Consider the following 23,099-nt stretch of genomic DNA (forward strand, 5'->3'; position numbering starts at 1 on the left):
TAAATTACGTAAAGTATAAGTATATGTAAATACATAAAACATTTTTATGATTGTCTTCTGAGTTTCAAAATGCTTGGAAGTTAGTTGGTTTTTAAAAGCAATATTAGGGGCGCCAGGGTGCCTTATTCGGTTAAGTGTCCGACTTGGGCTCAGGTCATGATCTCATGGTTCGTGGGTTCGAGCCCCGCGTCGGGCTCTGTGCTGACAGCTCAGAGCCTGGAGCCTGCTTCGGATTCTGTGTCTCCCTCTGTCTCTGCCCCTCCCCTGCTCTCACTCTGTCTCTCTCTCACTCTCTCAAAAATAAATAAAGATTAAAAAAAAATTAAAAAAAAAATAAATAAAAGCAATATTAGCATTTTTTTTCCCCCCTTAAAGGACAAGTAGTTTTTTCCCATTGGATCATACCATTTTTGTCAGGCTATGGCAACTGTCATTAATTCCTGCAGGCAACTTCAGAAACCTAGACGAGTGTTTTCCTACCTGTGGGTGGATGAATCCACACAAGCAAATTCATCCCTTTTTGTTCCCAAACCTTGTGCCTCCCAGAATTTTGAGGAGGAGGTGAGGCACCAGAATAAACAGCTTCGGTGGTTGAAAATCAGAAATTGTCCAGCCCTTGAAAATGGATGTGTTCGCGCCGGTAGCCTAGAGGGCCTGGGGGGATTCTTTTCGCCCGGGCTTTGGTGAGACTGCCCTGTAGGGAAGGGAGCCTTGTGTCAATAGTTTCTAAGTTGATTCGGTAAGCATTGTTGACGATTGAAATTGAAGAATTGTGAAGACAATTCATCTTGAGGAACAGAGCACATCGGGTGTGAGCCCGGCTGCTGGGGAGCAGACATTGACATACGGGCCGTCATCAAACTAATTGTTGTTTGAATTACCTGTTATGATCCGATGACAAATCTGCCTTGCTCCTGCCACTGGAGCAGAAAATGTAGCTTGAATTGGCGTGATGTTAGCAAGTGTAAACTGTACTTCAACAAGATGGATAAACCCAATTATGGGGCAGACCTGTAGAGAGAAAATCCATTTAAATCTCGTAATGTTAAGCAGAGCTGTGTTTAATTCATTTGGACCAATTTGGGAATGATGTATGAGTGTTGGTGAACATTAGTCAAAGGGGGGACCACCTGGGGGTAAGGGATGCGCCTGGGCTGGCGGCCGCTCTGGGGAGGCAGCTGGGGTGTCGTCTCAGCAGCCTGCACTAATGGCGGGGAGAGGCAGAAATGACAAAACGATGTACTGAGTGCTGCTAGGAGAGCCGCACTGTGCAAATGAACCAATAAGGAAAACATATGAAGCAGAAATGAAGGAGGTGTTTTCCCTAAATGCTATTGACAGTCCAAAATAGAAAGGAAATTTGAGGTTCCTCTTCTGTGTTTCCTTCCCGGGTACGCTTCTGGGTTTTTCCAAGCCTCCTCCCAAGGAGGCCGAGGAAATGCTTTTTATTTTTGCCTAATGATGACTGAAAAGAGAGAGAGAGAAGAGGGAAAGTGACATTTAAATTGATAATCTTGGGGGGACATTTAGTTCTCTATCGGAAAGCAGTTAAGAGGGGATTATTATTCTGAAATACATATATTATGCATATTTGGAAGAGAATTTGGAAGGCTTGGTCTATCTAAATTTTTTTTTTTTTTAATGGCTAGTGAGTGGTGACCCCGCTTTTCATGTAGTAGGTGGTTTATATATATTGATGAGGTGAAGAGAAACATTGAACTTCAGAGAATTAACTTTCAGGGCTAAATACTGCTATTTCCCACACCTCAAACTCCTCAGGATGTGTAATGACCTTAGTCTCCCAGTTTTACCCAGGAGTTTGCATTCCCAGGAATTTTGTGATTTAATGTGAACATTTATGATTTTACTTTTTACTGTGGCTTCTAGATTGTTGGCTTTCCCCGAGGATGTTTTTGGAAGACTTGAACTTCCTTTTATTTCGGAAAGAGCTGATAAAGCCCCTTAGTGGGTTGTCTCGCATGGTTCTTTTCTTTTCGGTTTGCGCATTTTCTTCTTTCTTTCCTTTTGTGGACTGGACTGGACTTGGAGACTTGGCTTGTTGAAAGGCTGGAGTGCACGAGGAAGTTGGCAGTGAACCGCCAAGAAATTCATGGTTATGCACTTTCGCCCCCAGTGCCCGTAAATCTAACCATTGGGAACGCTGGGTGTAAATGGAGGTTAAAGCCCTGAGTTTTTTGTTCCTGTAATTGGGGGGTGCAGTTCATCGTATGGGGTTGTGGTGTAAGGTTTGTGTCCATTCCGGGCAAATCTTTTCTCCTAGAGGCAGACCTGTTAGGATTTTACTTCCTGGCGGTCTCCACCTTTCAGCTCAGTTGACAAATCAATAAGGGGATGATAATAAAAAATTAAGGCTTTACAGTAATGGTTCAACACTGAATTCTGAGAATCTGAATATTCCGATCTCGTTTACCAGTAGAATCTAGTTAAACAGCGTTTTGGGATAATTGAGTCTACTGTTGCCACCAAAACCCACCGGCGCATTTTGCCCTCAGTTTGACCTGCCTGATGGTCGACCTCCAATTCAGAACAAGGAAGTCACGTAATTAAGTTGGAACTTGGAGGAAACATTGAGATGCGATTCTGAATTTGAAGGTCTTTGCTCTGAAAGGAGCGTCTCTGGCACTCTGTGAGTTTTCTGGGGGCTCTGTTTGAGTTGGCTTGAAAGCAGTTGTCACAGGTACTCCTGAGGGTGGGGTATAGACCACGTGAATTGAGCAGGCAGTGGATAAGGGGATTTCTGGAGATAGACCGCAAAGGAAAAGAAAGCATCCACTTTGTGGGTAGAATGACGTAGAGATGAATCTTTTCAGGGCCCTGGAGGGCTGCTTTCTTGACGCACTTGTTACGTTCTGGTATTATAGCAGAGCCGAAATCTTGCAAGAAACGTGTGCAGAGAGGAATTTTTGTCCTTTTGATTAGCTCCTAAGAGGTCATAAATATACAGCAAAAGACCTAAAGCAAACAGTAAAATCAAATAGTGAGCTAATGTCAACACTTTAGCTTAAAATAAATGATTTTCTGTAGAATTGGGCTTTATTAATGTATGGAATCTGTAAGACTCAATTCAGAAGTGTTTCAGGACTCACAAAGCTCTGAACTTGATTCTTATCCTTAAAAATCAAAACCAGGGGCGTCTGGGTGGCTCAGTCAGTTGAGCATCTGACGTCGGCTCAGGTCACGATCTCACAGCTTGTGGGTTCGAGCCCCACATGGGGCTCTGTGCTGACAGTTCAGAGCCTGGAGCCTGCTTGGGATTCTGTGTCTCTCTCTCTCTGCCCCTCCCCTGCGCGCGCTCTCTCTCTCTCTCTCAAAAAATAAATAAACATTAAAAAAAAATTAAAAATCAAAATCAAACCTCCCCTTTCCGCTCCCCCTGGTTTTCATTTGCTTATTCTGCAGTCAGCTTTTATTTCTTAATCATTGCCGAAGAAGCCAAGAGTTTCCCTGTTAATTCTAAAACACTCATTGACCCAGGGTATACAGACATTTTTTTCTTCTTTTTTTTATATATATGGTTTGGTAAGTGCTTTAAAGTTTATTTACTCATTTTGAGAGAGAGAGAGAGAGGAAGGGAGAGAGAGTGGAGGAGGGCCAGAGAGAGGGAGAGGATCCCAGGCTGGCATACTGTCAACGTGGAGTCCGACACGGGGCTCGAACTCCCCAGCCATGAGATCTTGACCCGAGCTGATCTCGGACGTGTAACCAACTGAGCCACCCAGGCGCCCCTGCAGACATTTTTCTTGAAATAGAATCTAGAGGAAGGTTTGGAAATGCTTCTAAACTAGAAGACGTGTTTATCAAACTCCCAGCGTGCTTTATGCACCCTATTTGGTTTTGTGTTTTTTTTTCTTTTTTTTTTTTTTCAACGTTTTTAATTTATTTTTGGGACAGAGAGAGACAGAGCATGAACGGGGGAGGGGCAGAGAGAGAGGGAGACACAGAATCGGAAACAGGCTCCAGGCTCCGAGCCATCAGCCCAGAGCCTGACGCGGGGCTCGAACTCACGGACCGCGAGATCATGACCTGGCTGAAGTCGGACGCTTAACCGACTGCGCCACCCAGGCGCCCCTATTTTGTGTTTTTTTTCAAAAACTTGTCACTCTTGTCACATTTTCGTCATGGTGAGTGAGAGCAGAGGACCAGCCTCTCCCCATAGAGGACGTGCTTTGTGAAGCCATTTGTTTCTGAAGAATTGGCACTCAGGGCTTGAATTCTCCGGTGAGGAAAAGGCTTCAATAATGTGGTAGGCCTCTTTCCTTGGGAGAGGAACCTTCTCCCACGTCTGCCTCCCCCCGTCCCCCAAAAAACAAAGTAAAAAAAAAAAAAAAAAAAAAAAAAGAAGAAGCTATGATTTGCTTAGGTCACTTTGCAATTGGGTTCAATTTGCCAGTTTATCTCCATCAGAAAATAAATGTTGATATCCTTATCGTCCCCCCCAACAAACGTGTTACTCCTGACGTTAGGGTAGTTTAGGAAAAGCACCAAGTCAGTTTCTGTAGATTGGGTTGGGCGCCCCGGGCGTCCCCGACTGATATGTAAGAGCAATAAATTGAGGTTTGCTTGGGGTTTCCTCCTTCCAGCCTTCTTGGGTTTTTGGCCAAGACGTCTTGCAAGACGATCCTCCACAGGCTCCCGGTTTGCCTCGTAGCGAAAGGAGCCCCACGGCGAGTTGTGTGTGGTGGGAACCGAAGGTCTGACACAGACAAAGCGCACACACAAACCCCATGCCACATGCAAAGCAGCTACGGTTTTGATTTCGGCCTCAGTGGTTCTGTTATCATTTCTTTTTTTCCGTGTGACTGGATTTTTATCTCTGGGTCTGACTTCTGCTTTGGTTCATGGTTTGCGGTTTCCATTTGCCACCTCAGCTCAAGAGTCTGGCTGCTGGGGAGCCAAGAGTGGCCAGGGCTCCTGGCCCATGAAGTGTGAGGAGGGGGGGAGCCCCGGGCATGGCCTTCCCAGAGAGCGTGGAGATTGTCGGGCTCTCGTGGGGCCCGGGATCCCTGGCAAGTTGCCGCAGAGCCATTGTCATCGTTCTTGTCCTGGATCCTCAGCTGTCACACGCTCCCCCACCTGGGGTTTCTTCTCTCTCTTTCTGTGTTACTTACATAATGCCTCTAAGGACTATTTTGGAAACATCTAGACCAACTTGTGATTGATCTTCCTGTTCTGTGTATTTCCCCTGATTCCCCTGCTCTCCTCTCATCTCCTTTGGCAGGAAGTGTTTTTTTTCCTCATTAACTGCTTTCCAGGTCAGAATTTCCCCGTAAAGTCTGAACTTCTCCTTATTCCAGTATCTGAGTTCCATCACTTTTTTTTTTTCCTTTTACATAACGCTGGAAAGTTTAAATTGGGCAAATTACTTAATTACTCTGTGCCTCCGTTTTCCCATCTGTGAAAAATGGGCTTAATAATGGGATTTGCCTGCTGGGCGGGTTATTGTGAGGTTACATGAGAGAGGGTTAGGGTTAGCTCAGTGGCTGGCGTGGGAGGAAGGCTTAATGGTGTTATACCTGTTACCAACAGGTTGTCCCAGGAAGCCTGTCCACCCCAGGCAAGCGGGGACAGTCGGTCACCCTGACAACACCATTATGCCACTCCTGCCAAGTGGCCAAGTGGCATATATCTTTCCCTGCTTTTCTTTCCCGTCTTCCCTTCCCCCCAAAGTAATCTGGTTTCTTCTGTCAGGGAGCGGGCCGAATCAAGAGGCCAGGGTACTTTTTGAAGAGCGTTGGGGGAGAGAGTTCGTTGTGACATAATTTATCTCCCTGGGGAGGACAGACAAAAAACCTATGGGGGCGACCGGGCTCCGAATTATTCAGCTTCTGATGGGCATGAAATTAGTGACAGCAAGACAGGAATTTGTGGCCTTTTAGCTGTAATGTCTGCTCTCTTCTTTGGTCGAATTTCTATTGCTTAGAACTTCATTAAAAAAAATAGATTTAAAAGGTGTCCTTTTTGGTGTTTGAAAGGCAGAGGGCTGGCTTCTGGCTTGCCGACCTAATAACACTTACTTTTTTCTTTATGAGGGAGTGTCCGCGGGCTGCTGTGGCCAGGCTATTGTTTGTCTTAATTTGTAATAAGCGTGTAACAGCCCCCTCCTCCTCCAATTTGCCTCAAAGACAAGCGGCTAGCGGGTTCCTAGGGCCAAGAGACCTGGGGAACCTGTGATTGGAAGCTTACTGCCCCAGGAAAGCAGCGCCCGTGGGAGGAAGGGCCAGGTCTTTGCATTCGTGTCTGTGCCCATCACTCAGGTCTGCTCACCGGGCCTTCCCGTGGGGCTCTCCTGGGCAGGGAATCAGATCCGTGAGTGGACAGCCAGCTCAGGCCACTTCGCACTTCAACTTGGAGAACTGCGTTGCCGCAAGGAGTTTGTGCGCAATGATTTGTTCTCCGTGGTGGTTAAGAAATGACATTGATTCTCCCAGGTGACTTGACAGCATCCCTAGGGTCTTTATCACCTCCTGGTTCCAGAGGGTGCAGTTCAGACCTCCTTCATTTGCAGGAGGATGAATTAAAACACGGTGCTTGGAGTTGGGCCGTTTGTATCGCCATCTCTCTTGAGTTTCTCTGAGGGTAACGTGCAAAGGGGTGGAATCAGAAAACAGTTTTTGTCAGTGGACTTTGTTTTTAATGTGTGTTTATTTTAAAAATTTTTAAATGTTTATTTATATTTGAGACACACACACATACACACACACACGCACGCGCACATAGGGGAGGGACTGAGAGAGACTGAGACAGAATTCAAAGCAGGCGCCAGGCTCTGAGCCGTCAGCACAGAGCCTGATGCGGGCGGGGCTTGAACTCAGGAACTGTGAGATCATGACCTGAGCTGAAATCGGACTCAACCGACGGAGCCACCCAGGTGCCCCTACATAGTTTTGAGAGAGAGAGAGAGAGACATGGCATGAGCAGGGGAGGGACAGAGTGAGGGAGACATAGAATCCGAAGCAGGCGCCAGGCTCCGAGCTGTCCGCACAGAGCCCAGCGCGGGGCTTGAACCCACGAACTGCGAGATCATGACCTGAGCCAAAGTCTGATGCTTAACCCACCGAGCCACCCAGGCGCCCCTCGTCAATGGACTTCTTTTATCGTCACTCCCCTCTTTGGCTTTGGGAGGTGTAAAACAATGAGCAGGTACGACGACATCCCCTCCCTCCTTGAAAAAGAGGACTTGTATTTTAGCCATCTTGGTTGATCAGAAAGCGTTGGTATTTTTGTTGGCATTGGCCAGACCTTTGTAGCTTTGTAGTGGCCTTAGGCTGCGGCAGGTGTTAGCATTTCCCTCCTCTCCACTGCAGTTTGTCACTGGCATTCTGGCTGATGGCATAGCTTTTGGCAAGAGCAGTGCTGTAGCTTTTTAATTGGTTAGTTCCTTAAAGTGACGATTTATTCCACACCTATTAGAAACATCTTAATTTACTTTATCTAATAGTTTTGCCCCCCTTTTAGTCCTCCCCCTTCCCCCCCATCAAAATTAGCACCACCAGCCAAACTATCTCCCCGAGGCAGCATTTGGTGGGAGGACTTTGGGTATGGCAGTGGGAAAGAATTAATTAAGGTTGAGGAGGAAGCGTAATAATTACTGTTAGGGCCCCAGGAGTTGGGAACACTGCTAGGTCATTCACTCAGTTACCTGCTTGTAGGTAACATACCCTCTCTGCGTCTCAGTTCGTCCATCCCTGAAATACCTCCACGGGACATACGCGGTGGTGAGACCCATTAGAAGCCACGAAAGTGCTGTTTTATCTGGAGTGAAAAGTTTATGCCGTGACCTGGAGGCATTCAGGGATGATGGATGGGAGCCCTGGCACTGGTGTTAGACATACCCGAGCTCTCAAGTCACACCCTTTTATTGTATGTGGGACCTCGGCCACTTACTTAACCTCCCGAAGTCTCAGTTTTATCTGTAAAATGGGGATACAACCAATCTCAGAGGATTAATAACACAATGGCGAGCACCGGGTACCGAGCCGCAGTGGGTACTTGTATTTAAAGGGGAAGGACGTCTGTAATCTTAGCAGCTTCAGACTGTTGCTGGGCACTGGGTCCCTTTCGCTACTAGTGGAAGGCAAGTGGACAGACTTGGCGGTTGGTTTTGGTTTTATCTTCTCTGGTTAAATTTCTTCCTCTCAGAAACGATAAGAGATGAATCATATTCTACTTGTCTGATATCAAAAATAAAACTAAAATAAACTTCAGGATCCTTCCATGGAAGGAAACGAGTTTGTTGCTACTCGGATTTTAACTCCTATTTTAGCCGTCCCCTCCCCCCAGCCCATGTATAAACACACGCATTGATTTCTTTTTTTCTTGTATTACTACAAGGATCAGTTTCTTCTGGCCTAATTCCAGAAACAACATGCCTGTCTTTTTTCATCGTTGAGGAAAAACAGTCTGAAGGCACCATAATTCCTTAAATTGGATTTCAATTCTTGATCCCCTTATGTTCGGTAAACAGAGTGATCTATGAAACATCATTGTTTAGGAGCAAGAGGCTGGCAGCCTTTTTTTTTTTTTTTTTTTTCTTTCCCCCCAGAAGGAAAGGCACTGTGCTGGAACCTCCTGGGGTGAGGCATTGGGTGGAGTTCCCTAGAGGTGAATGCCCACCTTCATTTGGGATGAAGACCTGAATCCCTTTCCAAAAAATGCTAGTGAAAGTTGGGAGGGCTGCCTGTGAGTGAGCAGAGTTTAGCTTGGGAAGAAGCCTGTAGGGGTGTGTGTGTGTGTGTGTGTGTGTGTGTGTGTGTGTGTGTAGTGCTTGTTAACTCCATTAGTGCCATGGGCAGTTGCCACTTGAAAGCCTTGAGTTTCCTATATTCAAATCAAAGGCACCCAGAAAGCAGAGATAAAGGGGACAGTGTGATCTTCAAAGATGAGGGAATAAAAAAGTAGTGGGGAATATTTTCGGGGTAATTCTGCTCCCCCTCTTTTTGCAAAGAAATATGAAGAGTATCGGGTGCTTCCTCTCACTTGGTGGTTAGACTCTGGTCAAGCCATTGCAGTTCTGGAGCACAAGACAGATGAGTTGCAGAAAGCAAACTGGAAATGTCTTGGGCCGCTTCTGAGCTTGCTTGAGGAGTGAGTCAGTGTTTCTCGGGTCCTCTCTTCCTTCTCTCGCCTTTCTTCCTTTCTCTGAGCTAGTTTCGCTCTGAGAGTACAGGCTTGGCACCCACTTACCCAAGAACTGATTAGTTCCTAAAAGAAGCAGTAAGTTGATTGCTTACAGAGATGATGTAAGCTTTGCTCTGGGGTACATCAACTTGGATTTCTCATGCTTTATCTTATAAAGCCTAAATTAACAGCTGGTTTGGTTTGAGTTCTCCGGGATCTGACTAAGGGATTAGAGTCCATTCTCAAGTGAGTCAATCTAGTTTAATTTATTTCAGGTCTATCAAAAAAGATCAATCAAAGCTCTTTTGAAAGTAAAGCTATAATCGGCCTGCACACTTAGAAGTCACTGGTGTTGTACTTGGTGTTTCTCTCTGGTGGAGAAATGCTCGGGCTGTGGTTAAGAGGATGTATCTGAGCATTTTTCTTCGTACCTCCCTTTCTTGAGGCCTCCACACCTCCCTGGGAAGATTTTGAGAACTGGCATGGTCGAGAACTCTGCCCGGGTGGGTGCTGCCCTGACCTCCTGTTCCCTTCTCTTTGGTGATGCTGGATCCCTGGTTTGGAAGTTTCAAGTGCAGCATAATTTAATACCTGGACCTCAGCATTTCAGGTCCCACCCATTTCCCGTCACTGGTTTTGCTCCCAGGCGTTTTCTTGCAGAGATTGGTGGGTGAAGACATGTGCTGAATTCTTTTTCCATTTCTACGTGAATTATGTAGTTTGCAAAGCTAAGGTGAAGCATTGTCAGCTATGGTTGATCTAGGGTTTTTGTGAGCACTAGAAGCTACAACCTGAATTGTCCACTTCTTTTGTGTTTCTACTTAAAAAATACTGAGCATCTACTCGTCGCTAAGAACTCTGCTAGATGTACATGATCGATCAAGAGAAATATCAAGGAAATGGTTAAGAGCTTCATTCTAGAGTCAGACCTACCTTTGAATCCTGGCTCTGCTACTTTGTGACTTTGTGTGAGCTTGAACAAGTGCTTCCCTAATCCTCAGTTTGCTTGTCTGTAAAACGGGCAGAATCAAAATATCTCCTTCAAAGGATTGTTGCGATAATGAAACGAAACGATACTATACCTTTTGTTTTTGTTTTTTTGTGAAAAATCACTTTAGGGGAAATACCAGGAAGCTGAAGTGAATTTTTTCCCCCTCCAAAAGCATTACACAGAAACAAATATTTATTTAGGGTCTGTAATGTGTCCCTTGCTCTGGGTGCCTAGGTTCAGTGACATAGTCCCTGGCCTGTAGGAATGGACAGGCTATTGGGAAAAGAAAATACGGAGCATTGGAGGGTGTCCAGAACTGTGAGTCCCTCTGTCCTATGTGCCACTCACCTTGGTCCAAGGAATGCTTTTTGTCTTCCATTTGACTGAATGAAAATATGGTGGGTCACTCTATGTCTGCCTTCCATCAATGGTTCCTGTAGGCTCCTCACCCCCTACGACTCTCAGCTTACTCCTGGTCCACTAGCTTTGACCCTTAGTGTTATCACTGGTGCAAACGTGAGTCTAGCCTCAGTTGTTCTAGCTATGGAACAGGGCTGGCATCATTCCATGGAGTGTGTGTTAAGGATGGGGAATACCTCATTTTTCATTTTTAAGGTACTCGTGTGGGTCTCTTGTCTCGTGAGTGTGGGGACTTAATGCTTTGATTTCTAGCATTGTTGCTCCAGAAAGGGACCTTGATGCTAGTAGCAAAAGAAAAAAGAATAGGTGTTTGTTGAGCTCTCGCTATGTGCCACTTTCTAGAACATTCTATAGATTTGTAAACTTCAAGGTCACGGCAACTTTCTGTACCATCCCCATTATACAGCTGAGGAAACTGAAGAAAGTTAGGGAACTTGCCCAAGGGTGTGTGGCTGGTCAGTGGCTGCTCTGGGGTTTGAGTCTGGGCTTTGCCTGATGCTAGGGCCCTGTCATGCTCTAAGGTTCTGTATTGACATGGAAACAGGGAGGTTGCTGTGGGGAATCTAGTTGGGTTTCTCTTTGAAAATTCTGACCTGGCCTTTGTTGGCCAATCAGAATCCTTTTGCAATGAGTAATTGGATGTGGGTGCCTGTGCCTCCCTCCAAAAGGAAAGCGTGTTTTTCCTTCCACGGTCCAGGTCCAGCATGTGTGTGGATCTGGGCCGCTCTGGAATTTCTGCCTGGCACGAATGACCGAGGCCTTGCTTACGAACCGGTAAGGGTGCCTTATCAGGCCGCACACCTGACACCGGGGAGGATTCAGCAACGTCATAACGTGTGGCTCTCCTTCGAAACCTTTCCTTCCTGTCCCTGCCTCTGGGGTTAACCATTAAAAAAAAAAAAAAAAAAAAAAAAAAAAAAGCCACAGCACTTTTAGAAAGTGGCATGCTGGCTTCCTCTGTCCTCGGAACTGACTTGATTCATATTCCTCTTTACTCTTACTGGAATAGAAAGAAAAAAAAATCTGATAGTCAATGCTAATAATCGTGGCATGTAATGTAATTGGAAGTGTTTCATTGCCGTGCTCACGAGAGTTTCCGGCTTCATCTTCGGGCTTGGATGTAGCACTGGTCTTGCCTTGAGTGTCTTGTGCAAGCCTTTGATGCAGGTAGACCATATTATAAATAGGCGCGTTGCTATGGTGAAGACAGAACTCCTTGCTTGCTGTGGGTAACCTTTTCTACCTTCTCGGACAGTGTTTTAAAACACAGCAGCATGATAGCATTTCGTTTAATTTGAACCAAGGTGGGGTAGACGAATCGGTGAGGTTGAGGTTTAAAATTGTTTTGAGATGATGGTTGGGGGGGGGGGGGCGGTTTCTGCTCACCCGGTGCTGTGGGATATTTTGCAGATTGGGCGCTCTCATTATTTATTTAGGGATATGTTTTCTAATGGATGGGGTGGGGGATGGCGGTGGGCAGAAGGCTGGGCTCTTTTCTCTTCCCCCTCCTTCCTTCCCTGAGCATTTCTGCGAATTTGTTGGCTTTGATGCCCAGCAGCTCATGCAGTGAAATGAAGGTTCAGGTTGGCATGATGCAGAAATGATTATTCCTGGTAGTGTGCTCCTATTACTGTTAATAATATAAAGACAATTGCCTGTCTCTCAAGACTCCTGCACACGGCTCACAGACGGTTATTTCTCCATGGAGTCACCCACATAGTGATGGGGGACGGGAGCGTTTTATTAGTGGTTGTCCTGCAGGTCCCCAGGGTGTAACTCAGATGAGACGTGGATTTATTATTATTTTTTTTCCTGTTGCTTGAAAGGTACCTTTTAATTAAATCCATCAAATGTCAGTGCAGCTCAGGTTCGTAAAACTTACTTTCCCCCACCTTTTCCCTGCCATACATCCCCATCCCTTAAATTTTGGGGCGGGTGCACACTCAGGATCTGAAAGGATGTGAAAAATGAACTCGTCAGCCTCCTACGCTTCTTTTCTGTGTCCAGGTCTGTTCCAGAATCACCTCTAAAACGGGAATAATAGTCCTTACTCGTCTCAGTGGATAGTTTCAAGCACCAAAGGGGACAAAGTTTGACGGAAGCCCTCTGGGGGAAAACGGTGTTTTTTAGATAGGCTTTAAATTTGAGACTGTTCACTGGCTTTTGGTCCAGGGTCTGAATCTCGTATTTTTATAGCTCAAAGCTGCCTTTCTCTTCAAGGTGAGCTCTGTGGCCTTCCTCAGGAACGCTCAGGTTCTGGATTCCTTCCTGCCAGGTAGAGAGTGCGTGCCGAATTGGGGATCCCAGAGCTGTGGCCACCTTGGCTAATCTGAGCCCCCAGTGGGGACTCACTTTTCCTCTCTGGGAAGTGCTACAGAGATCTTGCTAGTGGGGTACACAGTGTGAGGATGTAACTCAGGCTCCTAGATGGTTCAGAAGGCAGGAAACGCCTCCTCCAGGGTAAGAGGAACCACAGGGCGAGTCTTCCCCATTGCCATACCCCTGGAGGGATGGCTGGGTGGTTCCCGTCACCCAGCCACGGCTGAATTAAATCTGGAGCAGAGGCGGGAGGCCATTCTCCTGGTGAAGGCCCCTGGTCAGGCTGTTCTGCCACAGCCAACTTCCCCTTTGTGCTTGTTAAGAGGAGAGGCTTGCTGCAGTCACCTGGCCTCTGGCTCTCTGCTTCCTGGCCCCGTGCTTGGAAGCCTACGGATGCTGCCTCTGATTCCCGAGGACACCTCACCATGAGGGTGGAGCGAGTCACGCGACAGAGGTGGTTGGCAGGGCCGCGGAGGCTGGCATTGTGCCGAAAGCGGGGCTGCAGGCAGACCTCAGGATGGGATGGTCTGTGTATTTATTTAGAAGTATTTCTAGAGGGTAACCTCACCGGCTGAAAAGCGTGTCTGAACAAGAGCCCCGTTGTTCCTTGGAGCCCTGTCGCCCCGGCAGGATGCAGGCTCGGGAGGCCTGTGGGTCAGGCCTTGGATGCAAGGGAGCCGTGAGGCCTGGTGGGCGGGGCCCACCTCCCTCCTGGCCGCCAAGACCAGGGAAAGGCTGCCCGTCCGTCCCCTCGGGCGGTGCGATTGGGCAACCTGGAGACCAGAGAATGCGTGGATTCCATTCCGCACACCGCCCTCGCCTCCTCTCTCCCCAGCCCTGGGAGGGAAGTATGCCCTCCGGGAGACACCCAAACCCGACAAAGAGACCTTTGTTGGAGCTGGAGGTGAGAATCTGTGGGCGTTGGGATTCCTGGGTTCGAGTTCCCGCTCCCTGCCAATCGCCCGGGCGCTGGACTAACATTTCTGGAATCAAAAGAAGTGCGGCCTGCCCAGCAAGGCCTATGGGAGCTTGACGCTGCTGGGCGCTAAGATTGCATTGTCTTTGCCAAAGGCTTTGAGCGCCTGGGAGGAGAGAGGGAATCCCAGGACGAGGATGGGAGGCGCTTGGAGCATCTCGAGCAGGACTCCAGGCTTCTGTTCTGGCCCCTGGAGGCCTCGCCTTAACAATAAACCTCTGAGTTGGTCCCTTTCTGAGGTCCTGGAATAAAGTGTTACTTTGTTACATTTTTAGTGGTTCCCAGACTTTTCCTGATCAGGGAACCCTTAACCCTGTTAAAAACTCAGATTCATCAGGTGTCCCCTCCCCGCCCTATTTAGTGAATCAGGATCTTCTGGATCTTACTTACACGCTTGTAAAAATGGCTTTTGCCATGTATTGTCTCCTGCTTACCGCCCTGCATTGGGCCGCAAACCCAGATTGTGAGGTTCCCCTGGGCACACGGGGACCTGGAGCGGTCTGTAGGCCGTCCCACTGAGCGCTTAGCACATGGCGCTGGCACATGGGTGTAGTCCCCGAGAAGAAGCCTGGCAAGAATCACACTTACTGCTTCTCAAGCTGTTGTGAGTAAAACCTCAGACTCTTTTTGAAAGTAAGAGCTCTGCTGAGGCATTTACGAACCATACGAGTCTCTTATTTAAAGCGTACAGTTTAGTGATTTTTAGTATTATTTCCAGAGTCGTGTGATCATCAACACTCCCTAATTCCAGAACGTTTTCGCTGCACCCAGAAGAAACCCTGGACCCATTAGCCATCACTCTGCACTTTGCCTTCCCCTGAGCTCCTGGCAGATGCTGTAGATGCCTGTTCTTGACATCTCATACAAATGGAATTGTAAAATATGTGGCCTTTTGTGTCGGGCCTCTCACTTAACATGATGTTTTCAAGGTTCGTCCGTGTTTTGGCATGTGCTAATTCTTCATGCCTCATTCTGACCAAATATTATTCCATTGTGTGGCTATCCCACATTAACGTTTAATCATCCACGGGTTTTTGTGTGGGCCCTGTTTTCATTGATCCTGAATGCACGCCAGCGAGTGGCATTGCTGAGTCATATGATAACTCTGTGTTTAACTTTCTGAGGGGCTGCCAGACTGAAAACCTTGGATTCTGTGACCTGCCAGTTGTGTTGGGCAAGGCAGCAAAATGTGACTTTTCTTTTGCCCGTGACCGTGTAAAGATCGCCTGTTAAAAAAGCAGCCACGTTAAATTTCCTTCCGTTCCTTGTTGTTAGCGATCGGATGGACACCCATCAGTTACGTTGCTGTCGCCCAGGGCTTCTTGACGCTGGCCACCGGATACAGCCACCCGGGAGCCATTGAAGCCTCATCCCTAGGCCAGTTACATCAGAGTCTCTAGCTTCTGGAGTTTCCGTCTGACTTTTCACGAGTCGATGCTGCCTGTTTCTCTCCTCCTTTTCCCCAGGGGTGAGAAGAAAAGGCAGAGGTGGGGCTGTTGGTCATGCTGATCAGCAAGAACGTAAGAAGATCCCAAAGCTCTCGTGGGAGGGACCCCGGGCTGCTCGGTGTGGGTACAGCTGGGAGCCTGGGACTTGGCCAGGTGAGAAGTGAGGCTTGTGGCTGGGGGACTGGAAGAGAATCCCCCACTCCAGGCAGTCCCCCAGTTAGGCTGTCGGGCTTTTTTCAAGCTGAAGCACGTGATTACCCACAGAGGCACTTTCTGAGACATTCGTTGGTGCCCGGACAGTGGCTGGAGTTTGGTTGTCGTTCTGTGGTGGTTTTCCTGCCTCAGTCCTGGGGGCGTGAGCGAGCACCCCCTCTCCTGGCCGGCTCCCCCTTTCGCTGCAGGGAGCACCCCTGACCAGGGATGGGGAGTCCTCTGTCGGCGCTGGATTTTCACTCAGTACCAGTGAGACCTTGGGTGCATCGCCGCCTGCCAGGCAGCTCAGAAGGAGGGGCTGATCTAGACAGACCTTTCCCCCGTGCTGTTCTGTGGTTCCCTTTGTCTTCCCCTAACCCCATGGCAGCCTGGTGTTTTGGTTAAATTGGCTTACATACCACTTCCCTCAGAGATTCCCGCTCTGAAACCCTCCCCCCCCTTCAGAGATAACCTGTTTTGCCCCTGTCTACCCCTTGGTGTCCTTCAGCGTGGGATCACGCGCACCCTGGCATCTTTCTTTGGCTGTCCCCTCCTTCACCTGGATGCTAGCTCCATGAGGTGGGGATCATCTGTTCGTGGCTTCACCTTCACTGTCTAGTGGCTCCAGAAATATCTGGGATTAAGCAGATGTGTTACTGGATCTTCACGTAAAAGTCTACGGGGATGTGTGTAGCTTTGAGCCTCTAAGAGCTGAGATTCTTATTTTTTCCCCCATTTGATGAATTATATTGAAGAAGAATTAATAATGGCTAACATTTATTGAAAGCCTTGTGCACAGCATGGGGCTAAGGGCTTTATATTATTCTCTCGTTTAACACTTCATAGCAATCCTGTGAAGTAGGCATTACGTTTACAGACATTCTCATTTTACAGATTAGGAAGCAGACCAGTGAGAGGTGCAACCTGGATTAGGACCCTGGCCCGCCTGGTTTCAGAGCCCATAATACTCTGTTGTCCCCAGTGGGTGAATCAGCAAATAAAAAATGACATGTAGGGAGGCGGATGGTGACCCTTTTGGATATGGCAGCCAAAATGATGTGGACCCCCTGGCAAAGGTACCCGTTACGGCCCCAAGAAAAAGATTCTGCTTTCGGTGATTCCCAGGGTGATCCTGCTTTGGTTTTTGCCTGAAGCCCAGAAAAGGGGCAATATGGTGGTCCGCATGCCCAAGATATTAAATAAAGGAGGCAGCTCTGTGGTCGGAGCCAACGAGTCAGGCCACGGAGGGACGCCCAGGCTCCAAAAGGTTGTTCTCGTTGCTGACCGCCACCCAAGACGATCTAGGGGGAGGCCCGTGGTGGAGACCGCAGTGCTCACTAGTGATCTTTATCTAGGAAGGCCAGGAGGCCACGATTGCCCCCCTCTCTCCTTTCTGGGGAGCACTGGGCTTTCCGGCCAGCACTTAGCAGATGGGAAGCCAGCCTGCCGATGTATAGTACACTGAGTTAGACCTTTCTAGCTGAAAAGGGTCAGGAGACGGTTGCATTTGACGTCGTTGTTTTCGGATCAGGGAACTGAGAGGGGGTGAAGGTCACAGCTTCTTTGAGACTGAGCCGGAGCTGGGGTCTGGGGTTCTAGAGGTGGAAATTTCTGCAGATTTGGAGGCTGTTACAAGGCCATTCTCTCTTCTGAGACTGTGGGGAGACCCCGTATTCCTGAGAGATGTTGGAAAATTTAGCTTGGGGGAAGATAAAACAGAAAAAGGTGAGGTTCATGCTCTGCCATGATTGTGGGGAGTGATGGTGAGGAGGTGAGCTGAATTCCAAGTGGTTCCAAGGAATTTAGTGAGGCTCCTGCTCAGGTATCCTTTTCCTCAAAGGATAGCAAAGCAGTGGGTTTCCGAAGAGATCTTGAAAAATGTTTGCTTTGAGGTTTGCAGTGAGTGAAACGGTTAATTGGGTCATTTCCTCTCCTTCTCCCACTACTGGGGTGACTGAAGCTACTAGAAGTCTTTGAGAATCAGCTACGGCTGGTAGAATATTTAGCTTGGAGCCCACCTGAACCTGGCTGTGGGGAGTGGGGTAGGTTGGTGTAGACAGACCACAGGCCCATTAGCATTTGAAAAAGCAAGCGGGGAAAACTATGTGTTGATTTGAGTCATGCTACTTTGTCTTGAAATTTCCAATAACGTTAAGGGAGGATTTGAAAGGTTTGTTCATCCAAAGGGCAGTGGGTTGAAGGCTGAGAGCCTGAGGCTGCATGCAGGGTTTGCTGTGACAGGACACTGATGCCATCTGTTGATTGTCACTTCGCTGTCACCCAGAGGCCAAAAAGGAGCAAGAGGGCTGTGGGCCTTTAGGGAAGAGGGATGTAGGGCTGCCCCCTTTGGGGGAAAGCTTGACGCTCCTGTCCTCAGGGAAGAGCCAGTCAAGGACCCGCTGGTGAAATGGTTGCCCTTGCAGAGAGTGTCTGGTCTCAACGCTGCGTCCCACCTCTGGGGATTTCCTTGTCAGGCCCGGGATCAAGCGGAACAAGATTCCATATTGGTTTTCTTTCCATTGAGTCTCAAGAGTCATACTGAGTTCCAGCCCCTTACCTCATGAATTCAATTAAAAAAAATTTTTTTTGTAATGTTTGTTTATTTTTGAGAGAGAGACAGAGAGAGAGAGTGATTGGAGAGATAGTGTAAGTGGGGGAGGGGCAGAGAGACAGAGAGACACAGAATCCGAAGCAGGCTCCAGGCTCTGAGCCATCAGCACAGAGCCCAACGCGGGGCTCGAACCCACAAACTGTGAGATTGTGACCTGAGCTGAAGTCGCACGCTTAAGTGACTGAGCCACCCAGGCACCCCACATACCTCATGGATTCCATTGCTGCTCTCGGAGGTCAGGGGTGCCCTCTTTGGCTGAGCAACTTGATCCGTGACCTTGTATTGTAATCTAATGATAACCTGGCGTGCTCCCCATGCGTGCTTGCTCCGACTTCCTGTGGCTTGCAGCCCCCTACAGAGGAGACGGCTCATCAGTTGCCTTTGACAGTTAATAGAAGGGGGGAGGGTTTGATGACGTTCCTGATTTACTCTAGAAGATGTGGAGGGCGTGATGGGGGATGAGATGAGGTATGGGAATAGCCGTGACCTGAGACCCCAGAGCCCAGGTTCTGTTCTTCCTTAGTTACTTTCTGGTTGTACAAACCAGGACCTTGCTTCTGGACCTATTTGTAAACTGAGTTGGACTGGAGCAAACATGCCAGGTTTTTCACATAAGACATCCCCCTTTTTTAGGTGTACCTGGGTTTCATTGGAGGGTAGCGTCTGCGAAAGGAAAAGGGGGGAAAGCAGGATTGAGCAGGGGCTGGCATCAGATGGTAGTGCAAATGTGATAAAGTCTCTTCTGGCCCAAAGAATGAGAAGACCCATTTTAAATGGTGGATATTGCACAAACTCTTCCCTGCATCAGAACTTAAAACAGCTGTTACTTGCTGAGTAGTTCCCAGGCTCAGTGCCTTATAGACATTCTGCAATTTAATTGTAGTGTGAGGCACGCTCCTTTCCGGGGGAGGGGACACTGGCAACAGGAAAGGCAAGTGACTTGTTCAAAATCACACAGCAAGGAAGGGGTTAGAAAGCCTGAGCACCCAACTGCTACATCTGCCCCCATCAGTGTACATTTTGACTCTGGGTATTTGCTGACTGGGGGCCGTACACAGCCAAAGTCTAAGAATCTGGTAACGCTTTTGCCTGGCTTTGTATTTTCATTAGTCATCACCACAGCTACATCCAATGAAGAGACTGTGTTCAGAGGTTATTTTCCCACGTCTACTCTGTCAGTATAGCTTGGAGACGGATTGGGGCCCTCTGAAGTCATGCTGTGCCTTCACCAGGCTTTCTCTGTTTGCATTGGGTTTATGGTTTTATTTTCCTTTTTTGCTGCTGGAGGACCCTGAGTGTCCGGGCCTATGTAACAGACTAATTGAAATGGTCCCCTGTTGTCTGTATTTCATGTGGCTGAATGGGCAACTGGTCCATGACTTGGTCTCCCCATCCCTGGCTTGTGGGAGAGGCAGGCAGTTCACTAGGTGTTGCTCCTGAAGCAGTCTGTGTGCTGCTGATGTCTGTCTTTCTTTTTTTTTTTAAATGCTTATTTATTTTTAAGAGAGAGAGAGAGACAGAGTGTGAGCAGGGGAGGGGCAGAGAGAGAGGGAGACACGGAATCCGAAGCAGGCTCCAGGCTCCCAGCTGTCAGCACGGAGCCCGACGCGGGGCTCGAACTCACAAACCGTGAGATCATGACCTGAGCCGAAGTCGGACGCTCAACCGACTGAGCCACCCAGGCGCCCCTGCTGATGTTTTTCTGGTGGGCTTCTGAGTCCCTGTTAGTATCTCGTGCTGTCTTAGCTTGGTGTCTTCCTTCTTGGGAGCTCTTGGCCTTTTACAGGCACCATCTCCGTTGGCTTTGTGGGAGGAGGAGGAGGGGAGTTCCTCTGAGGAATTTGCACACAGGTAAATGGGGTTGCTGGTTAATTCTCATGGTCTGGATGAGAAATATAATACACTGAAATTTCAGTTATTCATCACAGAAGTAAGGCATGTTAGAAAGTGATCTTGGCCTTAGGATTTCCTGCTAGTAGGACTTGCTTGTCTGCTGGCTAGTGGATGTTGCTTATAGATTTCAGAAACTTTGGTGACCCTGGGAAAGCCGATACCATTTGTAGTCTTGTTTATACATAGCTCTGTCTACCTTGTGTTAAACTGGGGAGATATGCAGACTGGGTTCAGGAGACCCAGGGCCTAGTCCTGGATGTCTCGACTTCTCCAGAGCCCATTTTTCTCTTCTGTGAGATAAAGTAGGGAGCAGCCTATCAGCATACATGTTCTCTCGCATGCTAGCCCTGGGAGTTTCCTCCACACGGACTGGGGCCAAGTGGTTCCAGGGGATTCCACATAAGCAGTCACCTCTTGGAGAGTTCAGATGCTCACTGGAAGGTCTGAGAGGCCTTCAGGTAAAGAGAAGCAGGACAGCCGTTTGGAGGGCTGAGTAGTGCACACTGGGGAATGTGGGGTTACAGGGTGCTTGAGCAGCTCTTCCAGATCTCAGACGAGTCCCATTCCACACTTCTTTTCTTCATCTGTGACAGGTCACAGGCATCTGCTCAGCCGAAAGTTGGCCCCCACGTTGGGAACACAGCTGTGGTAGAGAGGGACCATTGTACTAATAGCCTTCTGGGAGCTCACGGCCCAGGGCGCATGGCCACCAGGCTCTGGAGGGAGGAAGGAAAGTTGAGACCGGCCTGGACAGGGTCGTGAGTCTGTTGGCGAGTACAAGTACGTGTATGAGAGGGAGTGGGTCGCTGTCTGGCCAAGCGTCCTGTTTTCAGAGGTGAGCAGTCTTTAGGTCCGGACGGGCAAGTTGACTTGCCTAAGATCATGCAGCTAGCCAGCGGCCCGTATTTGATGACTGACTCAGAACAGGGCACCAGAGTGATTTAATCTGTCAAATAGTGCTAGATGATGTCTTTTCTGGACAGTGTAAGCAATGGTATTTGCTCAGGATGGCCTTTGGCAGTACTTTCGTTGTCCTGTTATTGGCAAGCCATCTTTTGGGCCCGGAGGGGAGGGCAGCAAATCCTAGTTCTGGTAGAAGGTTCTGAATACATGAGCACATCACATGGGCCGAGCACATCACATGGGCACCTCGGCCCGTGTGATCAATGGCTGAAAATGTACTGCATTGCCTTTTGGTTGGACAAGCACCTTAATTTTTCTGTTTCTGGGTATTTCATGTGATTTGTCTCCTCCAAATTCCCTCTCTGTTCTCTGCCTCCGCCCCTTAGCCCTCCACTGAGCCAGTAAGCCATAGCCTCTAAGGATTCTCCTTCATCTTTAACTATGTGCGAACTGGGTTTTGACAAACGCGATTTAACTGGGTATTTTTGGAAGGCTGTGAAGGAACGCGGCACACTCTGGAGGGCAGGCCTGGAGTCAGGAATGTTTCTTGCAACCTGTGCATACGGTGTGGGCATGCCTTCCTCAGCCTGCCCTTAGCTGGGGAGGAACGTGCCGGCTGGGAGGGCACGGGAGCCATGGAAGGTTTCAGAACTCCAGGTTCTCCTGTCTTTGGATGGTTTGTATGAAAGTGAGGCCTGAAAGTTTTATCACCACTGCTACAGGTGAAAGACTTTCATTTGGCTGTGCTGGTCCAACAAAGACTATTTTATTTATGTGTTTCCAAGCCCTTAAAAATTCTTTTAGGGCACATCAGTGGGGAGTTAATAGAAACTTTGAAATAAGAAAAATGCCTGCAGGGTAAGTAGAACCCCAGCCAGCCGGCTCTGAGCTGTGTGCTGTTAGCTGGTAGGTTGGTTCTCAGAGAAGCGGCTGGTAGACAGGTTACTGAGCCACAGCTGTTCTCTCCAGTGCCTTCGTTTTCAGTGATTGAGTTTTTTTTTGTTTTTTGTTTTTCTTTTCCTTCCTTTAGTGCAGAGGGAGGACTATAAACTTTTCTCTGGGCATGTCAGGTCCTGGATGGGTCTTCCAACCTTTCTAGTTGTGTCACAGAGAAAGCTGGGAGGGATGTGTGTGTGTGTGTGTGTGTGTGTGTGTGTGTGTAAGAGATGGCCCGTGTCTCCTCTTCCTTCCCTCTCAATTGTGAACCAAGTCACCCTCAGTGATACTAGTTGTTAATAAGAACGGAGTTTTTATTGTCTTCTGAGTGTTGAGTTTAAAGTTAAACAGAAGAGGTGTGAATCTAAGCCAGGCATCGCTCGGATTGTTTGTTTTCCTGCAAAGTAATTTCCTAAAGAATTAAAAACGCCTTTGTAACACGACACTGCATCGTTTCTGTTTATTGGAGTAGGTGGGAGGTGCTTTGGGGTCTGAACCCAGCTGCTTAGAGGTGAGGAGACTTGAGGCAATCCCAGCATCTTTCTGGGCCTCAGTTTCTTCATCTGTAAAATGGCATGACGATACCTGCAGTTGTGGATGGTTAGAAGGGATCTAACCCTTCTAGAATGGGATGACAGGTGGCATCCCCCCAACTCCTGTTTGCAGGAAGAAAAAGCTGTGACTTAGGAGACCTGCCAGTTTTCTTCAGCTTTGTATAGGTCTGGGACTTTATCAAGGTGGCAGACTTTAGACCCAGATGTTTTCGGTTCAGTTAACTCGTCCTTGAGCACTTGTCCTGTGCTACACCAGCTGGCCACCAAGGCAGCTGGCTGGGGACTTGGCTTCTCTGTCATTCCTTGGGGCTGCTGGGTCCAAATCGTTTCGCTCAGTGGTTTTCAAATGGAGGTGAGACTGCTCCCCAGGGGGTATTTGGCCGCTTCTGGAGACTTGTAGGATTGTCACTTCTTGGGGATTGCTACTGGCATCTAGTGGGCAGAGACCAAGGATGCTGCTGAACACCTTCCAATACGGAAGACAGACCCCACAACAAACAGTGATCCAGCCCAAGGTGTCAGAGGTGCCGAGGTTGAGAAACCCTGGTTGAATGTCTGAGGGGTGGGTGTGTGTGTGTGTGTGTGTGTGTGTGTGTGTGTGTCTGTGTCTGTGTGTGTGTGTCTGTGTTTGTGTTTCCTGTTCTGTGTTTGGTAAAGGAAACTTACACATGCTGCCCCAATGATCACTGTGGCGAATGCCCATCTGTGTCCCAGTCCT

The 23,099-nt window shown here is 48.3% G+C and overlaps 1 protein-coding gene across 29 annotated transcripts in view; it reads left to right on the forward strand.

Annotated features, from left to right (window-relative positions):
* Positions 1 to 23,099, forward strand: part of TCF7L2 (transcription factor 7 like 2) — a 212,719-nt gene that overhangs the window by 23,570 nt on the left and 166,050 nt on the right. Inside the window, exon 1 of one of the 29 annotated variants that reach the window (XM_042908723.1) lies at positions 9,372 to 11,323. The exons of the other annotated variants lie outside the window; for them this stretch is intronic. Within the exon in view, the coding sequence (XP_042764657.1) occupies positions 11,177 to 11,323 (147 nt within the window). The 5' untranslated portion in view covers positions 9,372 to 11,176. Of the gene's footprint in view, positions 1 to 9,371; positions 11,324 to 23,099 lie in introns of those variants that run through there. 29 annotated transcript variants of the gene reach the window in all.

The sequence above is a fragment of the Panthera leo genome, chromosome D2 (assembly GCF_018350215.1).
Source record: "Panthera leo isolate Ple1 chromosome D2, P.leo_Ple1_pat1.1, whole genome shotgun sequence".
NCBI lineage: Eukaryota > Metazoa > Chordata > Mammalia > Carnivora > Felidae > Panthera > Panthera leo.